Source organism: Schistocerca americana, chromosome 7 (assembly GCF_021461395.2).
Source record: "Schistocerca americana isolate TAMUIC-IGC-003095 chromosome 7, iqSchAmer2.1, whole genome shotgun sequence".
In the NCBI taxonomy this organism is placed as follows: domain Eukaryota; kingdom Metazoa; phylum Arthropoda; class Insecta; order Orthoptera; family Acrididae; genus Schistocerca; species Schistocerca americana.
In genome coordinates this window covers 101751491-101772184 of record NC_060125.1, presented here as the reverse complement: position 1 = coordinate 101772184, position 20694 = coordinate 101751491, and the positions used below count along the sequence as shown (strand labels likewise).

Here is a 20694-nt window from a genome sequence, read left to right as displayed (position 1 = left end):
TAGGGAGCATGTTGTATCACTTTTAATTATCATACCTCAACATTCTGTTCTTTTTTTCGTACGGTGCCTGAAATCTGTTACATTGGTTGTAGTAACCTGGTCTCACCCTAACAGAGGAGAGAGAAAGCAGCTTTTGTCATTGGAAAACCTTTCTGGTTTTCTGAGCACTGCACTATACTGCAGCAACTTAAAATGACATTTGGGAAAAATAAACATTGTTTTTAAGCAGATGGTATCAGTTTCACATCACTATCTTAAGTATATAAGTTATAAAGTAAGTTTATAATCAAGGAAAGAGTTTTTCAGTTGAAATTTATGTGCACTTTTGCATTTAAAATGTTTTGTATAGTATAATGCAAAACAAAACGCACATTAAGTACCGTACCTCACAAAATTATCAACATTTCCTGTAAATCTATAGTGTATGTTGCTGAAAGCAAGGGGAAACTACAGCTGCAATTTTTCCCGAGGGCATGCAGCTTTACCGTTTGGTTAAGTGATGACTGCGTCCTCGGATCTCTGGGGAGGGACTACTCAGGAGATAGAAAACTGGTGTTCTACAGATCGGAGTGTGGAATGTCAGATCCCTTAATCAGGCAGGTCAGTTAGAAAATTTAGAAAGGGAAGTGGCTAGGTTAAAGTTAGTTATAGTGGGAATTAGTGATGTTCGGTGGCAGGAGAAACAAGACTTCTGGTTAGGTGAATACAGGTTTATAAATACAAAATCAAATAGGGGTAATGCATGAGTAGGTTTAATGATGAATAAAAAAATTATGATTGTGGGTAAGCTACTATGAACAACATAGTGAACGCAGTATTGTAGCCAAGATAGACACAAGTTCAAGTTCATATGCCAACTAGCTCCGCAGATGACAAAGAGATTGACGAAATGTACGATGAGATTAAAAAAAAAAAATTCAGATAGTGAAGGGAGATGAAAATTTAATAGTCATGGGGGGGACTGGAATTCAACAGTAGGAAAAGGAAGAGAAGTAATAGGTGAATATAGACCGAGGGTAAGGAATGAAAGAGGGAGCCGCCTTGTAGAATTTTGCACAGAGCATAACTTAATCATAGCTAACACTTGGTTCAAGAATCATGGAAGAAGGTTGTATACGTGGAAGAGGTCTGGAGACACTGGAAGATTTCAGATAGAATATATATAATGGTAAGGCAGAGATTTAGGAACCATGTTTTAAATTGAAAGATATTTCCAGGGGCAGATGTGGACTCTGACCACAATCTGTTGGTTACGAACTGTAGATTAAAACTGTAGGAACTGCAAAAAGGTAGGAATTTAAGGAGATGGGATGTGGGTAAAGGAGATTGTAGAAAGTTTCAGCAAATACAGGGGAAAGAAATACAGTAGAAGAAGAATGTATGAGTAGCAAGAGCTCAGATGGAAAACCAGTCCTAAGCAAAGAAGGAAAAGCAGAAAGGTGGAAGGAGTATACAGAGGGTCTATCAAAGAGCGATGTACTTGAGGACAATATTACGAAAATTGAAGAGGACGTAGATGAATATGAAGTGGGAGATATGATACTGTGTGAAGAGTCTGACAGAGCACTGAAATTCTTAAGTTGAAACAAGATCCTGGGAGTAGGCAACATTCCATTAAAACTAATGATAGCCTTGGGAGAACCAGCCCTGACAAAACTCTACCATCTGGTGAGCTATGTACGAGACAGGCGAAATACTCTCAGACTTCAAGAAGAATAAAATAATTCCAATCCCAAAGAAAGCAGGTGTTGACAGGTGTGAAAATTGCCGAACTATCAGTTTAATAAGTCACGGCTGCAAAATACTGACATGAATTCTTTACAGACGAATGGAAAAACTGGTAGAAGCTGATCTTGGGGAAGATCAGTGTGGATTCCATAGAAATGTTGGATCACATGAGGCAATACTGGCCCTACACCTTATCTTCTAAGATAGATTGAGGAAAGGTAAACCCAGGTTTCTTGCATTTGTAGACGTAGAGAAAGTTTTTGACACTGTTGACTGGAATACTCTCTTTCGGATTCTGAAAGTGGCAGGGGTAAAATACAGGGAGCAAAAGGCTATTTACAATTTGTACAGCAGATGGCAGTTATGAGTCGAAGGGTATGAAAGGGAAGCAGTGGTTGGGAAGGGAGTGAGACAGGGTTGTAGCCTATCCCCAACATTGTTCAGTCTGTATATTGAGCAAGCAGTAAAGGAAACAAAAGATAAATTCAAAGTATGAATTAAAATCCATGGAGAAGACATAAAAACTTTGAGGTTTGCAGATGACATTGTAATTCTGTTAGAGACAGCAAAGGACCTGGAAGAGCAGTTGAATGGAAAGGACAGTGTCTTGAAAGGAGGAAAAGCAAGAGAGGAGACTGGAATGTAGTTGAATTAAATCAGGTGATGCTGAGGGAATTAGATTAGGAAATGAGACACTTAAAGTAGTAAATGAATTTTGTTGTTGGGGGAGAAAACTAATTGATGATGGTCAGAGCAGAGAGGATACAAAATGTAGACTGGCTATGGTAAGGAATGCGTTTCTGAAAAAGAGAAATTTGTTAACATCGAGTATAGATTTAAGTATCAGGAAGTGATTTCTGAAAGTATTTGTACAGTGTGTAGCCATGTATGGAAGTGAAATGTGGACCATAAATAGTTTAGACAAGAAGAGAATAGAAGTTTTCGATATATGGTGCTACAGAAAAATGCTGAAGATTAGATGAGTAGATTACGTATCTAATGAGGAAGTACTGAATAGAATTGGGGGGAAGAGAAATTTGTGGCACAACCTGACTAGAAGGAGGGATCGGTTGGTAGTACATGTTCTGAGCCATCAAGGGATCACCAATTTAGCATTGGAGGGCAGTGTGGAGGGTAAAATTTGTAGAGGGAGACCAAGAGATGAATACACTAAACATATTCAGAAGGATGTAGGTTGTAGTAGGTACAGGGAGATACCACATTGCGACAACCAACATCTTGTGTAGATGTACTGAACTTGTTACACAGGTATTGTCTTATATGTGTTTATGTGCTCGACAAAATGTGAGGTGCTCATCCGGCACAAAAACTAAAAAAGGATATCTGGACACAAGGCAGTAATTTTTTGTCTTCCGGAATTTGTTGATTTCAATGACCTGAATCTTCTTGAGCTTAAGCCGGGTTTCCATTTATAATTTCTTAATTTCATGGTTCAGTTTTTCCCTCCTATCTCTCCTAAAGATAGTAGCATAAGGTGAATTGTTTATAGGATGTGCACCATTCTACATTTGAGAGAGATTCAGCAGTTGGTTTCAGATCTGACCCACTGCTGAGGTAGTTTGTGTATTTTAAGATGTTTTGCAGAAATATTCGACAACTCATCGGACTCATTTTGTATAGTTAAATGCATCAAATTGTTCTGTCATTTATTTTTTTTTTTTTTTAGATGTTGTGTACATTGGAGCCATACATCCACAACATTACCATGTTGGAAAATTGATGTTGGAGAATGGAAAACCTATACTTTGTGAAAAGCCACTCACTATTAACTCTAAGCAAACAAAAGAACTCATTGCATTGGCAAGAGAGAAGAAGCTATTTTTAATGGAGGCAGTTTGGTCCCGTTGTTTTCCTGCTTATGCCATGCTTAGGAGGGAAATGAATGCAGGTACATTGGGTGACATTGTCCAGGTCATAGCGAATTTTGGTGTTCCTTTGGAGAAGGAAGACCGCCCAAGGTAAAAATATTGTTATCCTTACTGCTGGTACCTTTTATTATTGTTAAGTGTTAATTGCATAGTTACATAAACAGTTTTAGCAGTTGTTTTGAACATTGTGCGTTGTCTTTCCCACCACCCACCCCACCTCTCCTACAGGTCCTTCCAGAAACCTGCATGTGAAAGCCTCAGCCTAAAATTTAAAAATCTTAGGTTTATTGTGTACACTATAGCCAACATATTTATCACAAGAGAACAACTGTAAAACAATTCTCATTTGTCATTGGTCAGAACCTCATTTTGGTGTAAAGTACTCCGATATAATGTTCTGACACAGATCTGACATGTTTCTGGTGCAAATAAATAGATCTGAAAATGATTCAGAGAGGATCAAAACATGTCCTGTATCAAAAAATGTGGTACTGAGACTAAAAAATAGATTAGAATTGTTATAAATTCATTGCTTACATTTTAAATTTTTTAAGGCTTTTTTTATTCAAAATTGACTCAAGAGAATACTGTACATTAGTTAATCAAAGTTCAGTTCAACTCACTCAATCACCTTTCCATATAATATGTAGCACTTTGTTTTGAATTAGCTTTCATTATTAAAATCTGATCCTGTTAGTAAATATATGTTGTAGTGGTGTGTCAATATTGCTACTCTTACACCCTGTGACAATAGCCAGTACTAAATTCATGAGCTAACATGTCAGATCACTCTGGTGCCATTTTAAAGGTTAAAAATATCCTTTGGCTAACCCTGGATGAGATACCATAGGACCTAATAGGATAAAAATTGGCAAATAAATCTTGGGTGCACAAGTATCTCAGAGAGTATTCTTATGCAGAAGCCAGCAGAACTTTGTTTCTATGAAATTTCCATCACTCCAGTATTTTAAAGTGTTTGATTTCCCTGCTTATTAGATGTAGCGTATGCTCAAGCTCCATGTCAGAAATTGTCTGCTTTTATAAATATTGTGTACTTGCATTTACCAATGCTGATACAGCATATTACACTGGAAAATTGATGTAAGACTTGGATAGAACATGTTGTGTCTGTGTTTGCCATTCAGTGAAACTCAACACAGAAACTTAGCAACTTTATGAAGTATTATTAACTTACTTTGAGAAGATACAGTCTTTCTAAAGACAGACACATCATTACAAAATGTGATTGTTGGATTATTAAATTAAATGTTATAGTACAATGGTTACCAGTCTGGGGTTATATACCCCCTTGAATATATTATGAAATTTTGTAAGGGGTAAAAACAAAAAGCGTTTATGATCAAGAATATGAAATTCAAGTCAAAATACAATGCCTTGGTCTCTGCAAGGACAACATACCAAAAATAGATTGACAAGTGGTAACAAATTTCATGAAAGGTTTTTGGTGAAAATCTATTAAACCTTCAAGTATATGGATTCTATATGCCAAAACTAAAATATATGTTAGTAGATTTTCGAGTGATGTACGTTGGCTGAGATCAAACTGATAATACAGAAAAAGGAGAAATGGACATTACCAAATGTCCCAAGTGGTTGCCATTTCCTTGCTCATTAAAAAAATCTGCAAAAGCGTAGGAGCTATATTTGTTTGAACATTAACTAAATTTTAGTTGTATTTCATAGCTTCAGAATTAGTAGTGTTAATTTTTTTCCTTTGATCTAGCAGTTAGTTGTGTACTAAGCTTTGTTAGGATATCAGGTGACATGCAGTCTTGTTCAGGGGTAATGGATCTGAGAAAGGTCGAGAAACATTGTTCTAGAATGTTGTACAATGTGTGATAGAAACATTAACCCATTTTGAACATTATATTTAAACATAAAGAATTTGAACTTCATGTCAGTGTACGTTATTTGAAAGACCGTGTCATTCCAGCAGTAGTCACAGCTTTGTAGACTGCTAATATTTAAGCACTGTTATTGAAAGCAGATTTTATCCACCTTGGCAGTTGTGTTGGTTTTCGACCCACCTCTGCTTCCTGTAACCAATGCATTTGAAGCATTGGATGAATGCACATCATGCTTTTGCAATTGAAACATCTTTCAAATGTGATAATAGTTTCATAATAATACAGATCTGACATCAGGTGGATGGGACCAGTTTTGTAGTAGAAGGCACTTATAAGTTGAGCCTAGCAGTTCAGGTAAAGAGCTTCTGCTTAAAACATCGGTTTTCCTGGTAGTCCTCATATAGTTCACAGTCCAGATAACTTTGCAGCAGTGAGAGCTACTATCAAGGTAACTCCAGCAAGATCACTTTGTTGGTGAGGTCTTTAACTAACTCTTCCAGCAAGACTGGAGGATAGATGTTGTCTGTGGATACTAAATGGAGCCCACAAAAGATAAGTTGCAAGTGACTCAACAGGTTTTGCCTGGAGATCTGGGGGTACATAGCATTTTATGTACGTAGCTTCTAAAGATAACAAACGCCTAACCTGATTCTCTCAAAAAATTTCATGATATGTGAGGAGACCACTTTTCATTTTTGCGCTACGCAGACAATCAACGTTAAAGTATTGCCCCTGTATACCCTTAACAATTTCAAGCATCATCACTTCATAATGCCAAAGTTACTGTGTGGTGTGGCATGTCTGAGCAAAATATTTTTTACACTATTGTTTTAAGAATGGAGCAGGCGATGCTCTGTCTTATCAGTTCGCTGTGTTGCAACAATTTGTAGTGCTATAAGTGAGCCACATTATGATCTATTTGTAGGTGTGGTTCCAACGGGATGGAACAATTGCTTACACGGCCAGAACACCCATGGGACCTTATGCTGACTGTCTCCAGAGTGCCATGTTTCTTAATGTGGTAATGTTAAATGGCCACCCCATTTTCCCACTTTATCCCCATTTTCCCACTTTATCTACGTGGGATTTTGTTCTCTCAAATCTACATTTACATCCATATCCAGCAGATGACTATGAAGTACTTGGCATAAAGTACTTCCTATCATAACAATTACTACAGCTTGTTCCTGTTCCATTCAATTATAAATAGTATTAGCTTGTTTTGTGATTCCTGAGGGAGCAGTAGTATATTCGAAGAGTCATCACTTAAAAATGGTTCTTGACACTTTGTGACTAGGCTTTCATGGGATAGTTTGCATCTGTCATGAAGAGTCTGCCAGTTCACTTACTTGAACATCTCTGTGACACTCTCCCACAGATCAAATGAACCTGCAACCATTCATGTTGCCCTTCTGTGTATATGTTCAATATCCCCTGTTAGTCCTTCTTGGTATGTGTCCCATCAGTTGAGCAAAATACTAGGATGTGTCACACAAATTATTTGTAAACAATCTTCTTTGTAGACTGATTGCATTTCCATACTATTCTACCAATAAACCAAATTATGCTATTTGCTTTATGTATGGCTGAGCCTGTGTGATCATTCAATTTCATTTTAAAACAAGTTGCCAATCTTTGCACCACTGACAAATCTTATCAACGCTGAATATTTGTAAGGCCTTTTTTCAGACAGTATTTTGTTATAAATAACCACTACACAATCAGTGAAAGGTCTGGGGTTACTATTAATGTTATCTGCAAGGTTGTCAGTATGCGACATGAACAGCAAGGGTCCCAATACAGTCTTGTGGTGCGTGCCTAAATTACTTCTGTTTCTACCGAAGACTGTCTGTGCAAAAAAACCTGTTGCATCCTCCTTTAAGAAATCCTCAATTCAGTCCCAAATTTTGTTCTATATCCCATATAATGATAGTTAATTAACAAACTGTGGTGTATTACTGTCAGATTCTTTTTGAATGTCAAGAAATACAGCCCACAACTGATTGCCATGGCGTATGGCCTTCATGATGATGTGTGAGAAAAGTTCAAGTTGGGTTTTGCACGGTCAATGTTTCAGAATTCATGCTGGTTCGCTTCGAGGTCATTCTGTTACAGATAACTCATTGTATGTTGTAGGATTCTACAACAGATGGACATCAATGATATTGGGCAGTAGTTTAAATGATCATTTCTGCTGCTGTCCCAGGTTCAGTTCCCGGCGGGGTCGGGAATTTTCACCTGTCTTGATGACTGGGCGTTTGTATTGTACTCATCATTCATGAGAGTGGCAAGTTTGGACTGAGCAAAGGTTGGGAATTTGTACAGGCACTGATAACCATGCAGTTGAGCACCCCACAAACCAAATATCATCACTTCTGCTGCCCTTCTTGTAGATAGGTGTCACCTGAGCTTTCTTCAAACTTCCAGGCATAGTTTTTTGGACTGAGAAAAGGTTGGGAATTTGTACAGGCACTGATAACCATGCAGTTGAGCACCCCACAAACCAAACATCATCACTTCTGCTGCCCTTCTTGTAGATAGGTGTCACCTGAGCTTTCTTCAAACTTCCAGGCATAGTTTTTTGTTTGTGGGATCTACAGCACGTTAAGGTTTAAAAAGAAGCTAAGTCAGCCACAAATTCAGTGTGGAATCTGATAGAGGTTCCATCAGACCCTGGAGCTTTACTTGGTTTTAATAATTTCAGCTGTTTTGCAACAATATTGACACTAATGTCTGTGTCTATCGTCTTTGCTGCTGTAGTGTGAGAATTAAGATGGACGCAGGATTTTCCTCTTTAAAGAAACATTTGAAAACTACTGATTTCAGTATTTTTGCTTGACATCAGGAAATTGTTGTGAAAACTGGGTTAGGTGTTTGTTATTTCTGGAAGCTGTGCACAGAAAATTCAATGTAGCACCTGATATTTGGGCAAACACTGTTGCATCTTTTGCATTTTCTGCTACAGCAATTGTTGAAGGATTCATGCATTGCATTTCCCTATTTATAGCCACGTGTGTATTTTACATCTATTGTGTAGTAGTCTGTTATTTTTTAAGTTTCTTTATAGTGACTGTTTATCGTAGAATGTCCCTCCCATTCATGAACTGTTGTACTAGATACATATCTGAACAGTTCATAGTCAACTTTTCATTTAAGCTTGAGCGACAGTTCTCCTACTTGCTCTTGTCCAGAGCTAAATGATGACTCTATCACCTCTTTATCTAGTTAGCAAAACATTTAAATCTTTTTACTTGTTTTAGCCCCGCTTCACACTTTGGTAATCATTGTTGCTATGACTGTCTCATGGTTACTAATTTCAGTTTGTGTGGATCTGCCCAAAGAGGTTGGGTCTCCTGTTTCCATCATGGAGTAGACTTCTGAACTATCCATTCTAGATAGTTTTCAGGGAAGGCATTTAGCAGTGTTTCATAGGATTTTTGTCATCCTCGCTACTTACAAAACTGTAATTGTCCCAGTTGAGTGTTGGATGATCCATCCAATAAAGATACTATAATTAGGGAAGATTGATTTTAGCAAAACTGAGGTTTTCTCTAAAGTTTTGAATACATCTGCAGCAAGTCTGGTGATCAGTAAGAAGAGCCAGTTACATGGCTGTTAGTTATAATGTATGCTACAGTAACAGTAACTCATAAACACTGACTTCTTTTGAACTATGTTATGTGCAGCACTCATTTCTTTCAAAAATTTGCAAAAATATGTGATTATACTGATGATACATGTAGATATACACTAAAATTTTGGGCGAACCCTTTTTCTTTATTAGGTTACTACTAGTAAAATTATATGTAGCACATATATAGATTTCAACTGATGGTATGTTATGAAATATGTTTTCTGTAACACGCAGTGGTCAAAATGCTAAATATATCATGACGTTTATGAGCTTTGATACAATTAACACAAAAACAAGTTTGAATTTGAGTTGAAATTACTTAGGTTTTTGAAATCAAACAATGGAAAATACAAGATGGAATGTAACAATATTACTAAAAGGAAAGTTGCTACTCACCATATAGCGGAGATGCTGAGTCGCAGATAGGTGCAACAAAAAGCAGTTGTTGTTATGACTATCTGCGACTCAGCATCTCCACTATATGGTGAATAGCAACTTTCCTTTTCTTAATATTGTTAGGGTTTTGAAACCAATTCATGTCACACACACAGTAATGAAATACCAGAACTCAGCTAGTAAACATAATAAGTAAACACACAGGCAAAAATGCTTGCATTGAGCACTTAGCTGCTTTCAGGACATCTTGTACACTAACATGCCAAAGGTGAACTCTGTAGTAGCAAACAAAATCTAAAGCATACGCTATCAAGCCAACAACCATTCAGAATTTGTCAAACATCATTTACACCAAAGTGGAGACCATAAATAGAAATACTCTCTCATACAATGTTCACTAATTCTTCATCTTAATGGTTGAAGTTCTTGTAAGAGTGCAGATTACCTTTATTTATATGATTCTGAAATACATCTAACACATTGCCAGTGTGGTGCAAATTAATAACACATTTAATTATTTTTCATTGTAGATCAAAGGAGCTTGGTCGTGGTACTGTACTTGATTTGGCAGTTTATTGCCTACAGCTCGCTATATTCGTATTTGGTCCTGTACACCCAAAAAATATTGTTGCTCTTGGACACTTGAATGAATTTGGATGTGATGATAGCATGGCCTGTGTATTAACATATGAAGGTGGTAAAACAGCAGTGCTGAGTACAAATGCTCGAACGTATCTCCCTAATGAAGGATTTATAGTTGGGACCAAAGGCAGTTTAAAGGTATGTAATTTCATTGCATTCTACAGTAGCATGAAGTAGTATTGAAAGACAGGCATGTTTTATATCTTGCAGGATCTTATCATCTAAAGTAGCATCCAATCAGAGCATATCTGATCTAGTTTTATGAAGTAGCTGAACATAAGAGTTCACAGTGCCAGCAGCTCAACTGAAAACAAAAGTATCAAAGGATATCTAGAAAGAACGACTAGGTCTGTTTAAATAATTGTCGTAAAAGGCACTGTGCATACAAAGAAAGAGACCATTAAGCAGCATGCACTAAGGACTCTCTTTTTAATGTGTCCTCTTAAGTGTCTTCAAACAAAATAGGCCCCACCCACTGGACAGTGCTGCATGTACATACAGTGGTGCCATGTAAGCAAGTGTGGCACCCTCAATACATGTTTCATTGTCATCAGTGCCTGGCTGGGACATGAGAACTCACAAACCTGTAGATAACATGTGGAACTGAAATCCTCCACCTTTGTCCTAGCTGTGCCAAGGGGAAGCATGTCAGGGGCGGACTAGATGGCTTGGGATGTTGGTTGGTAGTCTCTGTCAACCACATTGCTGCTTAGTTGTTACGCAGCAGTGGTGGAGATGGCAGCAGTAACTCCTATGTTGGAACCAGTGATTTCCATTCAGTTATTGCTGGTAGCAATCCTTACGACCTGTTCATATGCTGCTAATCATCATAATCCATTAGTGGCTTACACAGCTAACTAATTGGGATGGCAGAGGTGACTCTGGCAACTCTGCAGAGTTTCCCTGCCAGTACACTATAGTGACCAGCATCCACCCTAGGTGCCCACCCCTGCAGGCCCTGGGATTAGAATAGGCCTGAGGTATTCCTGTCTGTTGTAAGAGGCAACTAAAAGGAGTCTCACACCTTTCAGTCTTGTATGTGATGGTCCCCTGTAGGGTTTGACCTCCATTTTTCGAAATTTTCCCAAAGAGCGAGCCAGTTGGGGAAGGGCGTCTTACGTGGTGCATTGAGATTTTTAGCCCACTTTCTCGTCGTGGCATTGCAGTCCTGCTCATCCTCCATCTCTTGAGTGAGAGCACCTTCCTGGTTGTGTTTTCCTCCACCCACTATGCAGTGTCGTCTTGTGCCCCAATGAGAACCATGGAATTCTTTGCATCTCATATCCAGCACGGTAGCCAGTCCGTTGTGGCAGGGCCGCTTTGTACCCTGTTGGTTGTAGCCTCCTGACTACGTAGGGATCGCTCTGCTGATGCCTGCGCCGTTAACTCCCGACGTATGCCACGGAGTAGATGCCTGTCACCCTTGGGGCAACGGGACGCCCGGCAATGGCCATCCTGCTAGGTGGCCTTTGCTGCGGCTGGGTGTGCCCATGAGGAGGGGCCCTGCTCTGAGTAGGTGGCATCAGGGTGGATGACATGCGATGGAGCGTACCACGTCATCACTTGCTGGTGATCAAATGCCAGCAGTCTCTAAGTATTCCAAGTCCCAGTACAATGCAAGGAAGTATGATCCTAAATTGTTCCCCTCCCTGGCCACACCATGGGAGGAACACCAGGCTAAGGATGGCGGTGAACCTTCTTCGCCCTGGTACCTCATATGTACGAGAGCTGATGGGGACTCCTTTGTCTCAATGAAGCCTCAGTTTTTTGTAGAGCATTTAGAGGACAAGTTTGGGGAGATGGAGGGCTTGTCCAAAATGCGGTCAGGGCAGTCTTGATAAAAACGGCATCCTCTGCCCAGTCACGGGCATTACTTGCTTGTGACAAGCTACGGGATGTTTCCGTTACCATCACGCCTCATACAGGCTTAAATATGGTCCAGGGTATTATATTCCGCAGGGACATTCTTTTGCAGTCTGACAACGAGCTGCACACCATCTTAGAGTGACGAGGAGTTCATTTCATCTGGCGCGTCCATCTGGGTCCAAGGGACAATCAGGTTCCCACCAATGCCTTCATCTTAGTTTCCGAGGCTGACATATTACCCGAGAAGGTCAAGGTGATGGTCTACCTCTGTGATGTCAAGCCATATATCCCTCCCCCAATGCGGTGTTTTAAGCGCTGGTAGTTCGGCCATATGCGTTCCTGCTATACTTCCAGCATCGCATGTCGAGATTGTGAATGTCCATCCCATCCCATCCCATCCCAATACTCCGTGTGCCTCGCCTCCCATCTACGTCACACTGGACTCGCATTCGGGAGGATGATGGTTCAATTCCGCATCCAGCCATCCTGAGTTACGTTTTCCGTGATTTCCCTCAATCACTCCAGGCAGATGCCGGGATGGTTCCTCTGAAAGGGCACGGCTGACTTCCTTCCCGATACTTCCCTAATCCGATGAGACTAATGACCTCGCTGTCTGGTCTCCTTCCCCAAAGAACCCGACCCACCTGTGTCAACTGCGGAGAGCATAATTCACCTTGCTCACCAGATTGCAGGATTTTACAGCAAGAAAGGAAAATCATGGAATACAAGACCCTGGACCAACTGACCTACAATAAGACCAAGAGGAAATTTGAGCACCTACATCCTGTGGCTATGACCTCCTCTTTTATGCTGCTGCTACGAGAACAGTTGTAGCCCCATCAGTTCCGCGAGTTCCAGTCGGCTTTCAGAGCCGGAAGCCTACACCTGCCCCCTTCCCTGTTGCTCCCACACCACCTACCTCAGGAACACTGTCCCCCCAACCACCGGGGACACCAGTCCCCACTTCTCGGCTGAAGCAGCGTAAGTATTCTTCGGCTCCTCTCTCTATGAAGGGGTCCCTTGGGTTACTCCCTTCCCACATTTCTGCTAGTGGGAAAGATAACACCCGCCAGTGGTTGAAGTGCCCAAAAGCATCTGGTCGTAGGGCTACACGATCGTGCTCAGTCCTGCAGACTGAAACAGTGAAACTGTCCCAGCCAGAGAAACCCAAAGATCATCGAGAGAAATCCAGAAAGAAGACCTCCGAGACCAAGGGAATTATGGTGGCACCCACAACACCGCTGCCTACGAGCTCTGTGTCTGAGGGCGAGATGAAGATTGTGGCGTCTGCTGAGGACCTGGATCTTGCCAGACCCTCAGACACAATGGATATAGCCTGTTCGGTGGCAGCAGGTGACCCTGAGGCGTAGACTACCTCATTGAGTGTTTCGTGCCTTCCCAGTCTCACGATCACGTCATCCTCCAGTGGAATTGCAGCGATTTTTTCCACCACCTGACTGAGCTATGGCAACTGTTAACCTTTACACCTGGGTCATTCCATGTGAAGTGTCTTAGGGCTCCCATCTCGACCATCTTCAATTTTGATGAAATTTGTACAGGATGTACCTGAGGGCCCTGCATGAACTTATGCAAAGTTTCAGGCTCACCCGTAACTTGGTTGAGGTGCTAGAGCCATATTCGTGAAGACCACTTTTACAGAGACCGAAATGTCGTTAAGAAATCCTCAAGTTTGGCATTCCACTGTTCCTAATGTAAAACAGCTAGACTCTTGCTTCTGGGTGTAGTGGTACAACTTTGTGTGCTCTACTTATAAGTGTTGCAAGTAGAGTTCAGAAAGCAATACATTTGGCATAATCTCAGTTCAAAGTGGGCAACAAATCATGTCCCGAGTGGGCAACAAATCATGTCACGAGAAATTTTCACCATAGTTTAACGAGGCATAAGTAGTGGAGAAAGTGTGCTATGGGCCTGGTCTTTTGCCAAACTACCGTCTGTCTGGGTGTTTAGTATATCACAAATTTTGGCCTGGCTTGTGTGTTTAATTACTGTGCTACCATCCTGTAAATTTGCTAAAAAACATGAATGTATCAAAATATACCTGTGTTCAGTCATGTATCTCAAAATGGACACCTACCACATTACATTCATTAACACCATTCAACAGAGCGCATTTCATTCTATTAGAAAAACTTATTTTCATTTTGGTTTCTCTTTGGGTAAGGTGCAAAAATGTCGCCTAAAATTTGGAATTTTGTTGCTCGTGTCTTCATTGTTTAAATATTCATTTTGCTGTTTATTCAGTGTTTTTAAACCTGTTTGTGACAAGTTCACTGCTAAATTTAACCACTTAACTGTACTAGAGATTGCTACATAATTTTGGGGAAGCTGAATGCTTATTAATTTTATTTCTTTTCTTTATTTAGGACTCGACAATTAGATTTTAGTGTCTGAAGCATATCAAGTTGTTGCTAAAATGGAAGAACAAGTTAATGTATGCAGTTTCAGAAATACTGATTGCCCATGCCATTTAACAACATATAGTGCCTTGAAAGGACTGAAAGCTGTAAAGCAACTTTCTTTAGAAGAACAAGAATTACTTACTAGACGGAGTGGTTTACGCTCAACTGAAAATACTCAACTATGCTTCAATCATCATGAAGCTTTACTCCTAAAAAGATTTGAATTTTTGCAAAGATCATGCTGCAGCCCATTTGGCAAGAAAAACCACACTGCACGAAAAAGCTTGTGCTCAATCAACATAGTAGCACCTGACCTACTAAAAAGGATAACCATGTCTGATATTAAATCAAGCTAAAAATGTGCCCTTCCTGTAGAAAAGAATTACACTGAAATATTCACAAATGGACGATACATATCAGTCGGATGAAGATGATTAGACTAATGTTGGTCACAATTTTAATACAAGCTTAACATCTGTTGGAATGTCACCATTAAAATTTCAATGAATTGGTGCAAGGATTACAAAAGGATATGCAAAGGGCAAAATACATGAAGTTGAAGGAGCAATTATTAAGAAAATTGCAGAAGTGGGAGGACTTGATCCCAGTGAATTGGAGCAACCATCCATAAGCAAGCAATGCTTGAGTTGTTCAGATTACATTCAGCTGATCCAAGAATTGAAGGAAAAATTACATATATCAAATAATAACGAGAAAATTCAAATTTTGACCTTAGTTCCCCAAAGCTGGTCTATCAAAAGGCTATGGAAGAATTTTTTGTTTCAGAAAGAATGGTAAGGAAGGCTAGAAAGTTAAAAGCTGAACAGGGAATATTGGCACAGCTCAATGGTAAATGTGGGAAAAAGCTTTCAGAGGATGTGAAGGTAAGAGTGATAGAACATTTTTATGATGAAGAGTTTAGTTCGATTTGCCCAGGAAAAAAGGACTGTATTACTTTACGGATAGATGGAGAAAAGGTTAAAAAACAGAAATACTTATTACTGAGCAGCTTAAAAGAAATGTTTGTTGTGTACCGCAAAAAAAAAGGACCGGAAATTGGATTTTCCAATTTTTGTGAATTAAGGCCAAAGTTGTGTGTGACTGTAGGCACAGCTGGTTGACATTCAGTTTGTGTCTGCGCAATACATCACAATGTGAAACTAATGTTGGCACATAGCCCAATAAAAGAAGATTATAATAGCCAAATAAAAAAAGATTACAAAATTTTACTGAGCAAAATTGTCTGTAATTTGGAAACAAAGGATTGCATGCTTCATCGCTGTGAAGTATGTCCAGGAAAAGAAGCTCTAAATGAATATTTGGAAAGCGCTTTTGCAGATACTGATCATGACGATACGATTCGGTTCAAACAATGGACTCACACTGATAGATACACACTTGAAACCAGAGAAATTACAGCTGAAGAATTCATTAACTATTAGTTACAAAACTGTTGGCCCTTTCTACTTACCACTACATTGCAAAGCATCAGAGCAAGCATTTGCAGTTCACTAAAGGAGGTCTCAAACCAGGAGAATTGATTATATTAATGGATTTCACAGAAAATTACTCCTTTGATGTCCAAGACGCAGTGCAGGGATTCCATTGGGAAAATAGTCAAGCTACAATACGTCCATTTGTCATTTACTACAAAGGTAATGAAGACCTAAAGAGTGTCAGCTACTGCATAATCAGTGATTGCCTCCGACATGACACAGTTGCAATGCATGTGTTTTTAATGTACTTTATCAAATCCCTTAAGTGCATTTTTAAAGAAATTAAGCATATTCATTATTTTAGTGACAGTTCTGCAACACAGTACAAATATTTTAAGAGCTTCCTAAATCTTTGCCATTATCAAAAAGATTTTGGCATTACTGCAGAATGGAATTTTTTCAGAACAAGCCATGGGAAACCACCATGTGATGGAATTGGGGGCACAGTAAAGCATTTAGTAGCAAGAGCTAGCCTTCAACACCCAATTGACAACCAAATCTGAACACCAACTGATCTGTTTGAATATTTAAAAAAAAAATGTTCATGGCATTGAATTTATTTATATTAAAAAAGAAATTATTGAATATGCAAAAATTGATCAAGAGAAACGTTTTGAGGATGGATGTACAGTGTCTGGTGCAAGAGACCACCACCATTTTGTGTCAGTTGATGAAAAGCGACTCAAGATTCACAGAGTATCAAATGATACATTGTCCTTCATAGCAAATGTTAACCGACATGCTGAAGTTGCTACTAAACATGTTGCCATTAGGAACTACAGCCTGGCCATTATATTACTTGTGCTTATGATGGAAAATGGTGGATAGGAAATATCTGTGAAGTTTCATGTGAAGAAAAAGATGCCTTGATTAATTTCATACATCCTCATGGAGCTGCTCAATCATTTCATTGGCCTACTAGAAGAGACATACGCTGGATCGCAGAACAACAGATAATTGCAGTCATCCAGTCCCAGCTGCTTCAGTGATGGGGCGACGATACAGTTTGCTGGAAGCAATAGTTTTGGACATCAGCAAAAAATTTAAAACATTTAACAATTGAAGAATTGGGAACCACAGAGAGACCCAAAAAAGGCTTGGGAACGCGCTATATACCCACATTCAGACTTGGGAACCTGCTAGATATTCGCATTCCAGCTTGGGAACGTGCTAGACACCCACTTTCAAGCTTGGGAACCTGCAGTAAAGAAATCCACCCATGGCTGACCTTGCATGGCTATCGGGTGTGGCCCCTTGGTGATGGCGTTACCAGTCTTGAGATTGGTAGTGACATAGCCACCATGGACCAGTGCAAGGATTTTCCAATTACCAAAAAAGTCAGTAGTTTAGGCGAATTTTTTGCACCTTACCCAAAGAGACACCAAGATGAAAATAAGTTTTTCTAATAGAATAAAATGTGCTCTGTTGAATGGTGTTAATGAATGTAATGTGGTAGGTGTCCATCTTGAGGTACATGACTTTGAACACGGGTATATTATGATAAATTCATGTTTTTTAGCAAATTTACGGGATGGTAGCTCAGTAATTAAACACACAAGCCAGGCCAAAATTTGTGGTATACTAAACACCCAGACAGACAGTAGTTTGGCAAAAGACCGGGTCCATAGCACAGTTTCTCCACTACTTATGTCTCGTTAAACTATGGTGAAAATTTCTCGTGACATGATTTGTTGCCCACTTTGAACTGGGATAATGCCAAATTCATTGCTTTCTGAACTTTACTTGCAACATTTGTGTGTAGAGCACACAAAATTGTACCATTATACCCAGAAGCAAGAGTCTAGCTCTTTTACATTAGGAGCAGTGGAATGCCAAACTTGACGATTTCTTAACGACTTTTCGGTCTCTGTAAAAGTGGTCTTCACGAATATGGCTCTAGCACCTCAACCAAGTTACAGGTGAGCCTGAAACTTTGCATAAGTTCATGTAGGGCCCTCAGGTACAGCCTGTACAAATTTCATCAAAATTGAAGATGATTGAGCTGGGATCATCTTATAAACTTGGAATGACCCACCTGCATTTTCTGCATTGCCCTCTAGGAAACCTGGTTCCCGGCAATGTGGACCCCTGTCCTCCACAGGGAATATTACAAGAACCGTATAATAGTGTGTCAGGTGGGGTTCGCGTTTACGTCCTGAACTCGGTATGTAGTGAACCTGTGCCCCTTCAAACTCCTCTTGAAGCTGTGGCTGTCAGGATACAGACGATGCAGGAAATAACTGTCTGCAACGTATATCTCCCTCCAGATTGTGCGGTACCCCCGAACATGTTGGCTGCACTGACTGATCAACTCCCTAAACCTTTCCTACTTTTGGAAGATTTTATCGCCCATAACACCTTACAGGGTAGCACCGTGCTTACTGGCCATGGCAGAGATGTCGAAAATTTACTGTCCCAAATTGACCTCTGCCTCTTGAATACTTGGGCCGCCACACATCTCAGTGTGGGTAACGGTAGTTACTCGGCCATTGATTTATCAATTTGCAGCCCAGGACTCCTCCCATCTATCCACTGGAGAGCACATGATGACCTGTGTGTTAGTGACCCACTTTCCCATCTTCCTGTCACTCCCCCAGCGTCATACCCATGGACACCTACCCAGGTGGGCTTTAAACAAGGCAGACTGGGTAGCCTTCACCTCTGCTGTCACCATTGAGTCTCCCCCACATTTCCCACATGGTGCCACTGATGTCGTGATTGAGCAGGTCACTACAACAAAACTTTCTGCAGCAGAAAACATGACCCTTCATTCTCTAGGGTGCCCCCGGCGAAAGACAGACCCTTGGTGGTAACTGGAAGTCGCTGAGGCAATTGAAGAGCATCGGCAAGCTCTACAGCGACATAAGTGGCATCTTTCCCTAGAACACTTAATAGCCTTCAAGCGACTCCGTGCCCGCATTCGCGTGCTTATGAAGCGACGGAAACAGGGGTGTTGGGTGAGGTACATGTCGACCATTGAATGCCATACGTCACCTTCCCAAGTCTGGATGAAGATCAGACATCCTTTTGGGTACCAGACCCCAACAGCCCTGACATTAACATCAATGGCGTGCTCTCTACCGACGCAAACGTGATTGCCGTGCACTTTACTGAGCGCTATGCTCAGCCTCTTGTGTCGGAGAACTACCCCCCCAGCCTTTCGCACCCTCATACGGTGCATGGAAAGGAAAGTCCTCTCGCTCACTACATGCCACAGTGAACCCTATAATACCCCATTTACGGAGTGGGAGTTCCTCAGTGCCCTTGCACATTGCCCTGACACAGCTCCCGGGCCAGATTGAATCCACAGTCAGATGATTAAACAACTCTTGTCTGACTATAAGCAATATCTTCTCGTCACCTTCAACCAGATCTGGAGCGATGGCGTCTTTCCGTTACAATGGTGGGAGAGCACCATCATTCCGGTGCTAAAACCCGGTAAAAATCTGCTTGATGTGGATAGCTATCTGCCCATCAGTCTCACCAATATTCATTGTTAGCTGCTGGAACATATGGTGTGTCAGCAGTCTGGTTGGATCCTGGAGTCACGTGGCCTACTGGCTCCATGTCATGGCGGCTTCCGCCAGAGTCACTTTACCACTGATTATCTTGTGTCCCTCGAGTCTGCCATCCAAATAGCCTTTTCCAGACATCAACATCTGGTTGCTGTCTTTTTTGACTTATATTAAGCATACGACACAACCTGATGGCATCATATCCTTGCCACATTGTATGCATGGGGTCTCCAGGCCTCGCTCCTGATTTTTATCCAAAACTTCCTGTTGCTCCGTACTTTCTGTGTCCAAGTTGGTGCCTCCCGTAGTCCCCCCCCCACCCCCGTATTCAGGAGAATGGCGTTCCTCAGGGCTCCGTATTGAGTGTGTCTGTATTTTTAGTGGCTATTAACAGTCTAGCAGCAGCTGTAGGGTTGTCGGTCTTCCTTTCTCTGTATGCGGATGAGTTCTGCATTTCGTATTACTCCTCCAGTACTGGTGTTGCTTAGTGGTACCATTGATTGCTGGCAGCACCTCAGTGCTCTCCGCTGCCTGAGCAACACCAACTGGGGTGCAGACTGCTCTACACTGCTGCAACTCTACAGAGCCATTGTTCAATCCTGTCTTGACAATGGGAGTCTGGTTTGTGGTTCGGCGGCAGCCTCAGCATTGCATTTACTCGACCCAGTGCACCACTGTAGCGTTCGCCTAGTGACGGGAGCTTTTAGAAAGAGTCCAGTGACCAGTGTCCTGGTGGAGGCAGGAGTCCCTCCACTGCAGACCCGACATGTACAACTTCTAGCTATGTTGCTCACATTTGTAGTTCTCCTGAGCGTCCGAATTACCATCTCCTTTTCCCATCCGTGGCAGTTAATCTCCCACATCGGCGGCCCAAGTCAGGGATCACGACTGGGGTTCGTGTGCGATCCCTTCTCTCTTAACTGGAGTCATTCCCTTTACCACCTCTACTTGAGAACCATTCACATACACCTCCATGGTGTACACTTCGGCCGAAGCTTTGTCTGGACCTTTTGCATGGCCCTAAGGATTCCATTAACCCCACCACTCTCCGCTGTCACTTCCTGTTGATTCTTGATGTGTTCCGGGATTCTGAAGTTGCTTACACAGACGGCTCGATGGCTGATGGTAATGTTGGCTTCACCTATGTCCACAGAGGCCATATTGAACAGCATTCCTTGCCCGCTGACTGCAGTGTATTCACTGCAGAGCTTGTGGCCATATTTTGTGCACATCAGTACAT

The 20694-nt window shown here is 41.0% G+C and overlaps 1 protein-coding gene across 6 annotated transcripts in view; it reads left to right on the top strand.

Moving 5' to 3' along the window:
- Window positions 1-20694, top strand: part of LOC124622468 (trans-1,2-dihydrobenzene-1,2-diol dehydrogenase-like) — a 102777-nt gene that overhangs the window by 63075 nt on the left and 19008 nt on the right. For all 6 annotated transcript variants that reach the window (XM_047148174.1, XM_047148173.1, XM_047148176.1 and 3 more), the window contains exons 3-4: window positions 3416-3707; window positions 10046-10295. In XM_047148174.1, the coding sequence (XP_047004130.1) occupies window positions 3416-3707; window positions 10046-10295 (542 nt within the window). The remainder of the gene's footprint in view (window positions 1-3415; window positions 3708-10045; window positions 10296-20694) is intronic.